The sequence below is a fragment of the Schistocerca americana genome, chromosome 2 (assembly GCF_021461395.2).
Source record: "Schistocerca americana isolate TAMUIC-IGC-003095 chromosome 2, iqSchAmer2.1, whole genome shotgun sequence".
NCBI classification, from domain to species: Eukaryota; Metazoa; Arthropoda; class Insecta; order Orthoptera; family Acrididae; genus Schistocerca; species Schistocerca americana.
In genome coordinates this window covers 796,015,378-796,031,183 of record NC_060120.1, presented here as the reverse complement: position 1 = coordinate 796,031,183, position 15,806 = coordinate 796,015,378, and the positions used below count along the sequence as shown (strand labels likewise).

At 43.8% G+C, this 15,806-nt stretch overlaps 1 protein-coding gene across 1 annotated transcript in view; it reads left to right on the top strand.

The window, feature by feature from the left end:
- The first annotated feature begins 2,115 nt into the window (after positions 1-2,115).
- Positions 2,116-15,806, top strand: part of LOC124595330 (probable rRNA-processing protein EBP2 homolog) — a 41,232-nt gene continuing 27,541 nt past the window's right edge. The window contains exons 1-3 of the mRNA XM_047134036.1: positions 2,116-2,320; positions 2,407-2,493; positions 2,624-2,731. Coding sequence (XP_046989992.1) covers positions 2,270-2,320; positions 2,407-2,493; positions 2,624-2,731 — 246 coding nt within the window. The 5' untranslated portion in view covers positions 2,116-2,269. The remainder of the gene's footprint in view (positions 2,321-2,406; positions 2,494-2,623; positions 2,732-15,806) is intronic.

The window sequence follows — 15,806 nt, the reverse complement described above, 5'->3', positions numbered from 1 at the left end:
CCTTTTTGCAGTTTCTTCAGCTTTAATCTACGCTTCATGACCAATAGATTGTGGTCAGAGTCCACATCTGTCCCTGGAAATGTCTTACAACTTAAAACCTGGTTCCTAAATCTCTTTCTTACCATTATATAATCTATCTGAAACATTTTAGTACCTCCAGGGTTCTTCCATGTATACAACCTTCTTTCATGATTCTTGAACCAAGTGTTAGCTATGATTAAGTTGTGCTCTGTGCAAACTTCTACCAGGCGGATTCCTCTTTCATTTCTGAGCCCTAATTCATATTCACCTACTATGTTTCCTTCTCTTCCTTTTCCTAGTGTCGAATTCCAGTCGCCCATAACTATTAAATTTTCGTCTCCCTTCACTATTTGAATAATTTCTTTTATCTCATTATACATTTCATCACTTTCTTCATCATCTGCAGAGCTAGTTGGCATATAAACTTGTACTACTGTAGTAGGCGTGGGCTTCGTGTCTATCTTGGCCACAATAATGCGTTCACTATGCTGTTTGTAGTAGCTTACCCACACTCCTATTTTATATTCATTATTAAATCCACTCCTGCATTACCCCTATTTGATTTTGTATTTAGTCATATTTATACACCTTTCTAAAGCATTTGATGTCATCAATCACAAGATCTTGAATGGATAAAATCATATCTCCGAAATAGAAAGCAAGTAGCAGAGCTTGCTATCCAAGAGGGGAACAAGATAAAGTCCCACTGCTCAGAAAAGCAGAGCATTAACTACAGTGTACCACAAGGCTCCATTCTAAGACCAATTCTGTTTCTACTCTTTGTAAATGACTTAAAAGCGATGAGTCCACACCATAATTACATAAAATTCGCAGATGACTCAGATGTGGTAATAAAAGGAAGAACCAGAGAACAACTACTGCATGGTGATTAAAAAGTGTACCACACACATTACAGTCTAGTTTTCTGGAAACAATTTGGTAGTAAACGCAGAAAAAACAGGTACAGTGCACTTACACACAGTGAAAAGTAAATATCCACTAACACTAGACATAGATTTTTTTGCCAGAACCCTTGAAAATGTAAGCTCTACAAAATTTCTTGGAATATGGATCCAAGAATATCCAAGACCTGTCCAACATCCAAAATACATTACAAATAAATTGAATATCATTTGTCAATACTATCAAAACGCTTTCTGATTGCACATTGAAAGAGACACTAAAAATTAATACTTCGCCCAGTCAGAAACCTTACTGCGATACGGCATAAACTTTTGCGGAAATGCGTCTACCAGCAAAAGTTGTTTGATATGCTAAAATAGAATTGTAAGAGCCATAGAAAATGCTGTCGCAAGAAAATCATGCAAGCCCTTATTTCACTATTGTGTCTATATATCTTACAAGTAGTAATATTAGTTAGGAAAATCTTAGAAAATAGGAACAATCTTGTATCAAGTAACCAGAGTATCCATCCGTATAACACAAGGAAAAAGCAGGAAATACATGTTCAGCACGCATACACAACACTAAAACAGAATGACCACTGCAAATAGGAATCAGACTATACAATAATGTACCTAATGCCATTAAAACAATAAATGACCCTTCAAAATTTAAAACTCCTGTCGATAGATATTGATTGCAAAAGCGTCGTTGTAGTGTAGATGAATATCTTGAAACACAAAAATCTGTTGCTAAATGTTGAAATAAGAATGATTGAAATGTTCATCAAAATTGTATGTAAAGAAAGAAAGCTGAATTTTCAGCTGTGAGAATATTAAGCCTAAATTAGTGTACATATTCTTGTATAATTTAAAATATTGTGTTATAAATCACAATGACTTGTCCAATATCATACTGTATAACAACAAATGATTAAAAGGACCAATGAAAAGTGAAGTGAAACTACACAGTCGAAACCTTCTTCCCGGGAAACCTTCACGTGACGTGACGGTATGTGTGTGATGCCGCCATTTGAAATGCATTGTGGAATGTTTTGACATGACGTGACGTCCAGTGTGAACTGGTATAATCCCTTCCCTAACGTCGTTGGTGAGACCCCATGTCTGTTGCAGCGAGACCACATGAGATCCATGTCTAGACAAAAAAGGATAATAAAACAAGTTGGCGGCCCTGCTGTGGTGGTATCAGAGATGTTACCAAGCAATGTTTGTATTCGCATACGGCACATGGTTGATTTGATTGCTTGTGTCTCGTAGTTTGTGGAATATATCTGTGTTTTAGAGATGTGTATGAATTGTGTACGGAGATAATCCTTGTGTGCATCATGTCTGATATCGAGTCAGAAACTGAAATAGACTACGACTCTGATTCTCAGGTGTGGTGTAAAGAATATCGATTATTACGTCTGTTATCAAGCTAGTGCCTTAGTCTGTTTTATAGTTTTTGTTCATTTAATTTCAGCTTCAGGAAGCCTTCGAGAAGGGCGTGTTGAAGCCTGGCCTGAATGCTGTAGCAGAGGTAGAGAAGAAAACTTTTAAAAATAATGTGGTGAGTATTTTTTCTTAGCCATTTACATTTCTTCAAAGCCAAAGTATTGCCGACGTACATTCGTGGTCCTTTTTGTATTTTCATAATGGCATTGTTGTCAGTATCATTTTTTCATCTTCCTTTTTTTCAGGCAGATCTTAAAAAGTGCTTGTCAGGATTTCGATTGGGTCTTCCATGGATTGAACGGCTTGACCTTGTTACTGGTCATGCCCCCCTCGCACCAGAGTTAGCAGCGAAGGTAATTTTGTTTGACAACAAATTGTTTCATTGGCTGCTTTAAATCTTTCTTCCGGTTCTGTTTTGTCCATGACATCAAAGGTTTTGTGTGGGCTGTAGTAGTAGGATGTAGCCCGTATTAATTTTGCCCTCTTGATGAAGAGATGAGCCTGAAGTGGGTTCTTTGTAAAATTATAATGAACTGTAATTAATTTAGTGTAACCAATTCAGTGATTAGTAATAATGTTTGGCTGGTGCTGCTGTGTATTTTCTGTCTGACATTTACTAAAACATTAGAGAGATCTTGCATTTATTATTTAGTCTTTTCAATAACTGTCTCAGCACAACCAGTAAACATCAGAAGTAGACATACCGGTTAACTGATATCTGATGGTATACCTACATGTGCAGGGTTACCAATTGTTCACTAGCTAGGGAGTTGCTCTTAATGTTGCCTGACAGTAAAAACATTATATCAGTATTGACTTTAGTTCTGATATATATAGCGATTTGTGGAATGTGATCAGCTGGTTGGAATCTCTCTTTTTACAAGAAGTTTTAAAGTTTGCATATTTTTTCACTAAATGTTAGCTCCCCATTTGTTCATTGTTTGACCGTTAGTCTTGTGTGGAATAGGCGTACTTTCTTTGTCTTGTATATATTTGGTGCCCTGCAGCTTGTAAAATGTGTAAATATGCCTTCTTATTAATTAACTGTTTGACAAAATGTGCTTTGTGGTAGTATTTTGTTACACTGGACTAGTTTTTGACATTGTCCATCATCAGCAGTATCTTATTGGTAATGTTCTCTTTGTGTATTTCAGTGACTATATTTTGTACTCTATTTATCTATACATATGTGATGAGCATTTAAGGAATTTTTTAAATGAAATACATGGATTTGTTGTTGGTAGTAACTGTTCATGCAATGTAATCATATTATTATATGAACATTACGATATATTGTCACTCAAACATACTACTGAGCCGGCCGAAGTGGCCGTGCGGTTAAAGGCGCTGCAGTCTGGAACCGCAAGACCGCTACGGTCGCAGGTTCGAATCCTGCCTCGGGCATGGATGTTTGTGATGTCCTTAGGTTAGTTAGGTTTAACTAGTTCTAAGTTCTAGGGGACTAATGACCTCAGCAGTTGAGTCCCATAGTGCTCAGAGCCATTTGAACCATACTACTGAACATTGCATGTAAGATACCTCTGATCTGAAAATACAGCTCTTGTCAAACAATTACTTAATAAGATGACATATTTAGATAGGCCATAGTGTTTTCTATAATGTGTCATCTGCAACTAATAGTAGGCCTAATTTTACTTCCACACACTCTGTGATATAACTTACACATGAACTAAAAGTACTTCAATGCAGTTGAGATCTTTTGTTAAATTTTGTTATAATTATATTTAAATATCAGTTTAGAAATTCTCATTTTGCACCCATCTCTCAGTAAGTGTGTAGCCTGTGTCTGAGTAAGTATGTCACTAAGTGTTGTCGACCTGCATTTCTTCTTCTTCTTCTTCTTCTTCTTCTACATCTACTTAAGTGTATCTGTCTATGACAGGTTTCAACTAGAGGCTTTTCATTGTGTCCTGTTGTGAGCATCTTCCTTCAACTGTCATCCATCAACCAGTTAACTTTCTACCTTTTCCTTTTATCCCTTCAACTTTTCTCTCTGATTCTTCGTTGTAGACAATTGCTAAGCAGTACCAGTATATGTCCCAGCCTTGCTCTTTTTTCTGTTTATGATGACTTCCAATAATTTTTGTATTTCTCCTATTTACTTCATTACTTCATGATTCTTAAGCCTGCCAGTCCACTTTACCACACTCTTCTCCATTACCACATTTGAAAACTTTCTAAGTATCTTTCTTCTTTCTTTTTAAATGTGCATGATTCACTGCTGTATAACGCAACCTTTCAGACATGAATTTAGCAAACCTTTTCTCAGTTAAATTGGAATTCTAGATAGTAGTAACTACTGCAACTTTCACCTTTCCAAATGCTGTCTTTCCCATAGATATCCTCCTTACTTTTTCTGTACAGCTTCCTTTCCATGCCACTAAACTTCCCAGATACAGATAGATTTTACTTGTTCTGTCTTTTTTTTCCGTCTATGAATGTGTTAATTGAAGCTTCCTTCTTGCTTATTCTCATCACCTTTGTTTTTTCCCTTTTACGCCTTCATTCCATACGCCTTGCCTCTTCTTACAATACTCTCAATCATCTGGAGCTCCTCTTCTGAATCTGCCAGCACCACTTGATCATCCACATATTTTATAGTTGTTATCATTTCTCCCCCAGTTACACAGTATCTTGCAGCCTCATGTGCCTGACCTATCAGATCCCCTCTGTGTATTTTGAACAGCTTTGGTGACTGTGAGCATCTTTGCTGTTCTCTCCTTCCAGTGTTGATCTCTTCAGTCTCTTCGTTCCATACTCTTACTGTTACTTTTGTATACATCTCCCTAATTAAACTTTTATCTCTCCAGTCTATGCACAACTTTTAAAATTCTCAGCATTATATTCCAGTTGTAAGCCTTCTCCCACTCAATAAAACAAATATACACCTCTTTGTTCATTTCTCGTGTTCTTTCTCCAATAATTCTCAGACAATATATAGGGTCATTCCACGTCAAAACACGCAATAATTCAATGATTTGTAACCTCTACTTAAGATTTTCACAAAACTTTGCACATTGGCTTATACTTAGAACATATGAACTTCTGCAAAATCTTTTTGGTCTCAGACTACAACTTTATTTTATGTCTAATTTTAAATGCAGTGATATATTGATAACTGGGCTCTGCAAGAATGTCAGCGCAAAATGGTACATACCTACATAAATGCCCATAACTGAGGTGTTTATGAAGCTTTTGATTTTGAATTTTTTTTAAGTTAAGAGAAGCACATATGTAACAGCAATAAAGTTACAAAGAAAATTAAAAAATAATATAATATCTGTCAATTTTCAATTTCAGAAAATTGTGAGGATATAGTAAATATACAAAGACAGTAACTTGTTCTCGAAAGAACAGTTAGTGTTGATGACCGTGCAGCTTTTCCCTGGAGTAAATGATGACTAACTGACAACCTCAGGTGTTGTTGAAATACCTCGATGTGGACAGCTGAAAATGTGTGCCCCGACCAGGACTCGAACCCGGGATCTCCTGCTTACATGGCAGATGCTCTATCCATCTGAGCCACCGAGGACACAGATGAATAGCGCGACTGCAGGGACTTATCCCTTGCACGCTTCCCGTGAGACTCACATTCCCAACTGTCCACAATTGTACGTATGTATTGTACCTTATAGAGATTTGCCCATCCACTCATTACTCGCGCACGCTTTGGCAATTCCCGTAAGAGTTCGGGCAACCTGTGCGTATTCGCACAGACGAAGGTCAATGGCTGGTTAGCCTTTTTAACTATATACACGCAGACAGTAACTTGTTCTCGAAAGAACAGTTACTGTTGATGACCGTGCAGCTTTTCCCTGGAGTAAATGATGATTAACTGACCAGCCATACTTTCCACTATGATGGAAAAGGGTCATTTTAATTAAGTCCATCGATTCACTGCCTCAGGTGCAAGGGTATCAAATTAGCCTATTTAAGTATAACTCATTGTAGTCAGGCAAGTTGACTTTAAATGTGAAAATTTATTTCCTTTCATTTGACTAATTCAGTAAGTATTTAAAAACTATACTATATACGATTTGTGTGTTCAGCCAATCCCTGCTCACAGTGATTAAAAAGTGTTCTTCGACAGCAGAAACCTGTATAGGCATGAAAACAACGCAACAATTGGTGACATTCACTGTTGAGAATAACTGGCTTCCAACAGTTCGTCTATTTGGCCTCAGTTGCTTTTTGTCTTTCTGAGAGACAGGTAATACCTGTTTGTCGTGCGGCCTTATCATGCCACTTGTATAAAGTATGTTTTAAGTGACTTAGTGCTCAATTAATTGCAGTTTACCATGTGAATTCACGCACTATCGAAAAATTACAAAAACATCTCTTCATTTGACAACTTATGCCAAAGTAAAAATTACAAAAAATAGAAGAGCTGAGTGAAGACAAATGAGATTTAATATTGCTGCAATCCAATATAAGCTTTTCGCAAGACCAAGAAAGTGCTACTATTTGTGGACACCGTAGATACTGTAACTTAAAAGTTTTTGAAATTAATCAAAGAACGTGTGATACTTTCAAAACACACAAACAGTTAAAAAATCTTTGAGGTCAGTTGGCTTGTCTTTGTCTAAAACATTAAGTACTAAAAGAATGTATACAAAACCAGGCTAAAATCTTTGCACAACATGTAAGATTTGTGAACAGAAAACTGACATCAGTGATACAAATGAAAGTGATGCAGATGACCTGAGATGACGTTTCACGAATCAGTACTAAAAGATCAGGAGGCAAATAAAACTTTACATGATTTGTGGAGCTACAACTTCACTCCATTCCAAATAATAGCAAGGCTTCATATGGCAAAAAGAGGCTAGAAAAAGTGAACCATGTTTTGGAAAGAAAGGTTTGCAGTATTGAAGATTCTGAATGTAGAGAAGAAAAATTTGATGGTGAAATTGTTGAGAAAGACAAAGATTTTGATGCCATGGTATTGTTAATGAAAGAAAATGTGGCTAGTTTGACTACCTGAAAAAATCCAAATTTTAACTTTGCATCCACCCTCTTCGAAAAAAGAAAACATAATGTCATAATTTAATGTTAGTGAATATGTGGTTCGACAAGCAAGGAAACGGAAAACAGAAATGAGTATTTTATCAATTCGTAAACCAAAAAGGGAGAGAGTTATTGCTGATGAAGTTTTAAAGATCTGTACCAAAATGATGAATATATTTGAATGTTACCAGGAGCAAAAGACACAGTTAGCATTCAGAAGAATTTGTATATGCAAAAAAGACTCACCCTTTGCAACTTAAGAGAACTGTACTCTTGTTTTAAATGGGATAATTCAAACATTAACATTGGTCTTTCTAAATTTCGTAATTGGTAAAGCAGTCTGCTACTGTTGGTGAATACATAGACTTGGTAACAAGATTACAGGCACTTAAACCACACTCATTTATATCCAAGTGTCAGTCAAAATCATTGAAAAAATTGAAAGAAAATCTAACCCCAGACAAAACAATTCTGGCAAAGGACTTGGCTGAAAACTAAAACTACAGTTTTGTAATTCAGAATGAAATTCAGAGTTACCACTGGCCAAGCAGCAGCTGTACAATCCATCCTGTGTATGTTTAGTTGTAAATGAAGAAAGTAAATAGGTAATACTGAACCACTGCTTTATAAGTGGTGATATGGAACATGGTGTAGAATTTGTATATGCTGTCCATAAATAAATGGTTAAGTGGCTGGCAGAACAATACCCACAAGTGAAGAAAGTGCATTAGTCCCTGATGGATATGCTGCTCAGCTTAAGAATAAAAAGCTTTAAAACATTTTGTGAGTGCAAAAACGATTTTTCTATTGATGCTGGGCATTCCCTTTTTGCCACTAGCCATGACAAATCTGTGTGTGATAGTTTGGGAGGAACTGTAGAGAGAGTGTTGCCACAAGTTCTGGAATCAGGAAATACTGTGAAACTTCAAGTGTGCCAGGGAAATCAGCAAAATATTAGGGTGATTTGAAAAAAAAACTCTGGAAAAAAAATCTTGTTTATGTCTCTGTAGATGAAATGGATTGTTTACTGAGATGTCATGCATCATCGTTGGCTGGGTGCTGCTGAGAATGTGTGCTGCTTCCGTACTCTCTCATTCTTACTGCTTCTCTTCTTCCTACCACTGCCCTCAGCTTTCAGTCAGTGCTACCACCACTTCTTGCTATTAGCCTAGCAGCTGCCGAGATGCAGGGACCCCCCTGCGGGTCCAGGGTAAGAATAGGCCCGAGGTATTCCTGCCTGTCGTAAGAGGCGACTAAAAGGAGTTTCAACCGTTTCGGCCTTCCATGTGATGGTCCCCCTTGGGGTTTGACCTCCATTTTTCAAAATTCTACAGAAGTACGAGCCTTTTGGGGACGGATGCCTTACGTGGTGTACCACTGGTCCTCAGTGCACTAAAACCTTGGCACTCAGCATTGTACCAGCTTTGTAACCGTACCCACTATTCCTCAAATTGGGCCTCAATGCCTGATGGGTTGTACAAGTTACGCCCATAGTGCGTCCCCATCTGCACCTACGATCATGATGGACTTTCCATGGCACCAGAAATCCAGCACGGTAGCCATCCCGTTGTGGTGGGGTCGTCATGTACCCTCTAGGTTGTAGCCCCCTGACAACACAGGGATCGTACTGCCGATACCTGAGCTGCACCCTCCCCACGTCGGCCAAGGAGTAGATGCCCGTCTCCTTAGGGCATCAGGACTCCCGGCAACGGTCATCCTGCCAGGTGGCCCTTGCTGAGGCTGGGTGGCGCCCATGGGGAGAGCCCCTGGTCGGAGTGGGTGGTATCGGAGCGGACGTTTCGCAGATGAAACGTCAACATGTATCGGGTCGCTCTGCGGCCGAGTCTTTAAAAAGAAAGGTACTGTCTCTGGTTCTGGTTCTCCTGCCCTTTCCCACTTGGCCACTCCCTGGGAGGAAGGACAGGCCCGCCGGCTTGGGGCGAAGTACTTCCCCCGCTATTTAGTCTGTTCTCGGACCGATGGGGGGACGTTCGCCACCTCCAAGCCCATGTTCTTTGTTCAGCACATTGAGGACATCTTCGGGGAAATCGAGGCTCTCAGCAAGATGCGTTCAGGGTCCGTTCTTATAAAGACCACCTCCGCCACACAGTCGGCAGCGCTCCAGGCGTGCGACCGCCTAGGGGACATCCCAGTGTCCATTGTCCCGCATCTGGCACTAAATAGGACGCAGGGGGTTATTTTTCATCGGGACCTCCTGCTGCAATCTGATGAGGAGCTCAGGGCCAACCTGGAGCGCCGAGGCGTGCATTTCGTCCGGCGAGTCCAGCGCGGCCCCAAAGACCTTCGCATCGACGCCGGGGCCTTTATCCTCGCCTTCGAGGGGGACGTTCTCCTGGAGAAGGTAAAGGTGATGTGCTACCGGTGCGACGTGCGACCTTACGTCCCGCCTCCTATGCGCTGTTTTCGGTGTTTGCGCTTTGGGCACATGTCGTCACGGTGTGAGGCTGAGCCCCTTTGTGGCGACTGTGGACGTCCTCTTCGTGAGGAAGGTACATGCACCCCACCACCTCGGTGCGTTAATTGTCCTGGCATCCACTCGCCTAGATCCTCAGACAGCCCTGCATATCAGAAGGAGAAGAAGATACAAGAACTCAAAAATTTGGATCGTCTCTCTTATTCTGAGGCCAGGAAGAAGTATGACCGCCTCCATCCCGTGCCGTTGACCACTTCGTTTGCCTCAGTTGTGTCCACTCCTTCCGCGGTATCTTCACCCCTATCCTGTCCCCCCTCCGCCTCCTCCCCCCATCAGGGGGCTCTGCCTCCGCCTCCCAAATCCCTCCCTTACAAATCCTCCTCCCCCGTGGCCCCCGCCCCCTCTGCCCCAGGGGCCACCCTACCTCCTCCTCCTCTCCCCCTGCCGCCTGCGAAGCGATCCTCTTCTCAGGCGTCCATCGGGGATACATTCCGGACCCCAGCTTCCGAGGTCCGGCGTTGCAAAACAGATCCCGCGCGTGAGGACCTTCTTCGGGTCCAGCCCACAATCCCTGTGCCTCCTCGGACTTCCAAGAAGGCCTCCAAGAAAGTCTCTATCCCCCTCTCCACCCCGGCGCGTTTCGTCTGACGCTCCATCCATGAGTCGTTGCTCCCGGCCGTCCTCAGTTTCGCCGGGATGCTGTGCTGCCAGGCGCTCAGCTGGCGTCTTGTCGGCAAATGATGCTGCCCCTCCTACACCACCAGGGACAGCGGCCGCAGCTGGCGACGACTCGATGGAACAGGATCCGCCTCCCGCCAGTTGTAGCGATGTTCCCTTGAAACCTGGCCCTCCGCGGCCGTCGAGGTGACCAGCTCTTCCCCCGTCTCGTTCCCCCTCTTTTTTGACTAGCGATGGCCTTGTTACATTGGAACATAAGAGGTATTAGATCTAATCGGGAGGAATTACAACTGCTCCTCCGCCTGCACTGTCCACTCGTCCTTGGTCTCCAGGAAACCAAGTTGCCCCCGACTGACCGTATTGCCTTTACCCACTATACCTCGGAGCGGTATGACCTCACCCCTTTGGACGGTATCCCAGCTCGTGGTGGGGTCATGTTGTTCGTTCGGGACGATGTCTATTACCATCCCATCCCATTGACCACCCCACTCCAAGCATTAGCTGTCCGTATTACTCTTTCTGCTTTTACTTTTTCAGTTTGTACCGTCTACACTCCATCGTCATCCGCTGTTAGTCGGGCTGACATGATGCACCTGATTGTTCAGCTTCCCCCGCCGTTTTTATTGTTTGGCGACTTCAATGCCCATCATCCCCTTTGGGGCTCTCCTGCATCCTGTCAAAGAGGCTAACTCTTGGCGGGTGTCTTCAACCATCTCAATCTTGTCTGCCTCAATACTGCCGCCCCGACTTTCCTCTCGGACTCTACTCATACCTACTCCCACTTGGACCTCTCGATCTGTTCTACCACTCTTGCCCGTCGGTTCGAGTGGTATGTCCTTTCTGACACCTATTCGAGCGACCACTTCCCCTGTGTCGTTCGTCTCCTGCACCACACCCCATCCCCACGTCCTTCGAGCTGGAACATACCGAAAGCTGACTGGGGACTTTACTCCTCCCTGGCGACCTTTCCGGACCACGATTTTCTCAGTTGTGACAGTCAGGTCGAATACCTCACGGCTGTTATCATCAATGCTGCCGAACGTTCCATTCCTCGTACTACCTCTTCTTCACGTCGTATTGGATACAAACGACTCCGGGCGCAATGCCGTAGAGTCATCAAAGACAGCAAAAAAGCTTGTTGGGCCCTCTTTCACCAGCTCCTTTAACAGTTTTACTCCCTCTTCTGTCGTATGGGGTCGCCTGCGCCGGCTGTCGGGCATTAAGGCCCACTCCTCGGTACCTGGTCTGACCTCAGATAATGAGGTCCTCGTTGATCCTGTGGCTGTCTCCAATGCCTTCGGCCGGTTTTTCGCGGAGGTTTCAAGCTCCGCCCATTACCACCCTGCCTTCCTTCCCAGGAAAGAGGCAGAAGAGGCTCGGCGACCTTCCTTCCACTCGCTGAATCTGGAAACTTATAATGCCCCCTTTACTATGCGGGAACTCGAACGTGCGCTTGCACTGTCCCGGTCCTCTGCTCCGGGGCAAGATGCCATTCACGTTCAGATGCTGGCACACCTTTCTCCGGCGGGCAAAAGTTTCCTTCTTCGTACCTACAAACGCGTCTGGACCGAAGGTCAGGTCCCCATGCGTTGGTGTGACGCCGTCGTTGTTCCTATACCCAAACCCGGGAAGGATAGACACCTTCCTTCTAGTTACCGCCCCATTTCTCTTACAAGCTGTGTCTGTAAGGTGATGGAGCGCATGGTTCATGCTCGGTTAGTTTGGATTCTTGAATCTCGACGGCTGCTTACCAATGTCCAATGCGGCTTTCGTCGCCGCCGCTCCGCTGTTGACCACCTTGTGACCTTGTCGACATTCATCATGAACAACTTTTTGCGAAGGCGCCAAACGGTAGCCGTGTTCTTCGATTTGGAGAAGGCTTATGATACCTGTTGGAGAGGAGGTATCCTCCGCACTATGCACAGGTGGGGCCTACGCGGTCGCCTGCCCCTTTTTATTGATGCCTTTTTAACAGATCGAAAGTTTAGGGTACGTGTGGGTTCCGTATTGTCCGACGTCTTCCTCCAGGAGAACGGAGTGCCTCAGGGCTCCGTCTTGAGCGTAGCCCTTTTTGCCATCGCGATCAATCCAATTATGGATTGCATTCCACCTAATGTCTCAGGCTCTCTCTTTGTCGATGACTTCGCGATCTACTGCAGTGCCCAGAGAACATGCCTCCTGGAGCGCTGCCTTCAGTGTTGTCTAGACAGCCTATACTCATGGAGTGTGGCAAATGGCTTCCGGTTCTCTGAAGAGAAGATGGTTTGTATCAACTTTTGGCGATATAAAGCGTTCCTTCCGCCATCCTTACATCTCGGTCCCGTTGTTCTCCCATTCGTGGAAACAACTAAGTTTCTAGGGCTCACGTTGGACAGGAAACTGTGTTGGTCTCCGCATGTCTCTTATTTGGCGGCCCGTTGTACACGTTCGCTTAATGTCCTCAGAGTTCTTAGTGGTTCATCTTGGGGGAGCGGATCGCACTGTCCTGCTTCGCTTGTATCGGTCCATAGTCCGATCAAAGCTGGATTATGGGAGCTTCATCTGCTCGGCCATCCGTCTTACACCGTCTCAACTCCATCCACCATCGGGGGTTACGTCTTGCGACCGGAGCCTTCTACACTAGTCCTGTTGAGAGTCTTTATGCTGAAGCTGCTGAATTACCATTCACCTACCGGCGTGACATACTGCTGTGTCGGTATGCCTGCCGGCTGTTGTCTATGCCCGACCACCCCTCTTACCAGTCCTTCTTCGCCGATTCTCTTGACCGTCAGTACGGGTTGTATGTGTCTGCCCTGCTGCCCCCCAGAGTCCGCTTCCGTCGCCTGCTTCGACAATTGGATTTTGCCCTCCCTACCACGTTCAGAGAGGGTGAGAGCCCGACACCACCTTGGCTCCAGGCTCCGGTTCATATTTATCTCGACCTCAGCTCACTCCCAAAGGAGGGTACTCCGGCTGCAGTGTATTGCTCACGGTTTGTCGAACTTCGTGCTCGACTTGCCGGTCACACCTTTATTTACACCCATGGCTCCAAAACTGACGATGGTGTCGGCTGTGCCTTTGTCGTCGGGGCCGCCACCTTTAAATACCGGCTCCTCGACCAATGTTCGAGCTTTACGGCCGAGCTTTTTGCTTTCCATCAGGCCGTTCAGTATGCCTGCCGCCACCGCCATTCATCGTATGTACTCTGCTCTGACTCACTCAGTGCTCTTCAGAGCCTTGGAGCTCCCTATCCGGTCCATCCCTTGATTCAACGGATACAGCAGTCCCTCCACTCTTTCGCTGATAATGGTTCTCCTGTCAGCTTTCTGTGGGTTCCCGGACATGTAGGAGTGCCTGGGAATGAGGCTGCGGATGCTGCAGCCAAGGCTGCAGTCCTCCTGCCTCGGCCAGCCTCCCATTGTGTCCCGTCATCTGACGTTCGTGGGGATGTTTGTAAGAGGCTTGTGTCGTTGTGGTGGGATGCTTGGTCATCTCTCCAAGGAAACAAGCTCCGGGCAGTTAAACCTCTCCCAACTGCTTGGACAACCTCCTCCCGACCATCTAGGCGAGAGGAGGTCTTTCTGACCAGGTTGCGGCTTGGGCATTGCCAGTTTAGCCACCGCTACCTGCTCTCCGGTGACCCAGCCCCGCAGTGCCCTTGTGGTCAGGCATTAACAGTGCGCCATGTTTTATTGTCGTGTCCCCGCTTTAGTCAATCTCGTGTTGTCCTGTCCCTGTCATCTACTTTACCGGATATTTTAGCTGATGATGCTCGAGCAGCTGCTCGTGTTTTGCGTTTTATAACTTTAACTGGCTTGTCCAAAGACATCTAACCTTTTTACTTCTTTTATCTGCATCTTTGTCAGGTCTTTCTGGTGTCCCCCCCTCCCCTTGAGTTTTACTAGATTCCATGTGCTCTAACAACGGTGACTGGGCGCTAATGACCTCAGTAGTTGAGCGCCCTTAAACCCCACCAAAAAAAAGAAAGAGAGAGAGAGAGAGAGAGAGAGAGAGAGAGAGAGAGAGATGCAGGGAGGTGTGAGGAGTGGTTTGTTTGGATCTGATTCTCAGATATAGTTGATCAGCAGCTGGAGATGGCAGTCATGTGTGCATGAGTTGTGTCTGTGTGATTGTGTGAATGTGTGTGTGCTCTCATTTTCTGACAAAGCCTATGGCTGAAAATTTAGTTGTGAGATAGCGATTGTCTTTTCTATGTGCCTGTCTGTGGCTCAGAGATCATCTTTACTTTGAGGTTGCTACCTATCCTCATTAGTATTGATTCTCTGAATATTTGTGCAAGTTACCTGTTGCATGGATTGATCACCACAGTCTCACATTGTCAATATGTCATCTGTGACAAGTGAATAGCTGGTCATGAGAGTGGATTTCCATGATGAACCAAAACCACAAGCCATTTCTGCAGGTATATCTAATGGATCGGGCCTGCCGATCTGAAGCCCATTGTTTCCCACTAATGCAGGCCCTGCCCATCGGATCTAGTCTCAGCGATATGCCCACAGGCTGTATCTGTTTTTTGTTTAGCATAATGTGGCAGATTTTCACGGTTTATTCATGGATCCAGGACCAAGCTGCTCTTTGGCAGGCCAAAGGCCACAGACGATGGATTTCAGGAATTGCGACTGTCTCGCTGCAAGTACAATGTACTGTTTGGTGTTTTGTAGAAATTTTATTTATAGTACTACAGTTTGGCACTTCGAAAGTAGTTTATATATTACAACATATGGACGATAAGAAGAAGAAGAAGAAGAAGAAGAAGAAGAAGAAGAAGAAGAAGAAAAGTGTGGCAGTTACTGGCGGTTTTTACACTGTGTACTCGTACATTTCTCAAAAGAAAAATCACACTACACCTGTAAAATAATAGACGTAACACAGTGGGTAATAACTGACAATAACGAACAGAGTAGAACCAAAATTCTATTGGCAGTCACATATAGTATTGGTTTGCACAACTCTTCCCGCCTTATACGCTTCTTTCAGGGGGCCTACTTTTTCCAGAGGTTACTTCTGAAATCGGTGAAGGTATTTCAAATCGGTCTTGTGACTCCAAGGAAATGCTTATTTTTGTCACCAGATCTTTCGTTTTATTGAAATAAAATAACAACAGTCGTCTTAATCAAACACATAAGCACTTGGCTCACTTTCTCCATCTAAATCAGTTCATTAAGAAAGATGTTGATTTTAGTACTCAAGATTTTTTTCTCAGATGTAGGAGAAATACAGAAGTAGTCATATTTTTTTTGTCAACTTACCCTTGAGATCTACAAATTTGTCAGGGAAAAATGCCAAAA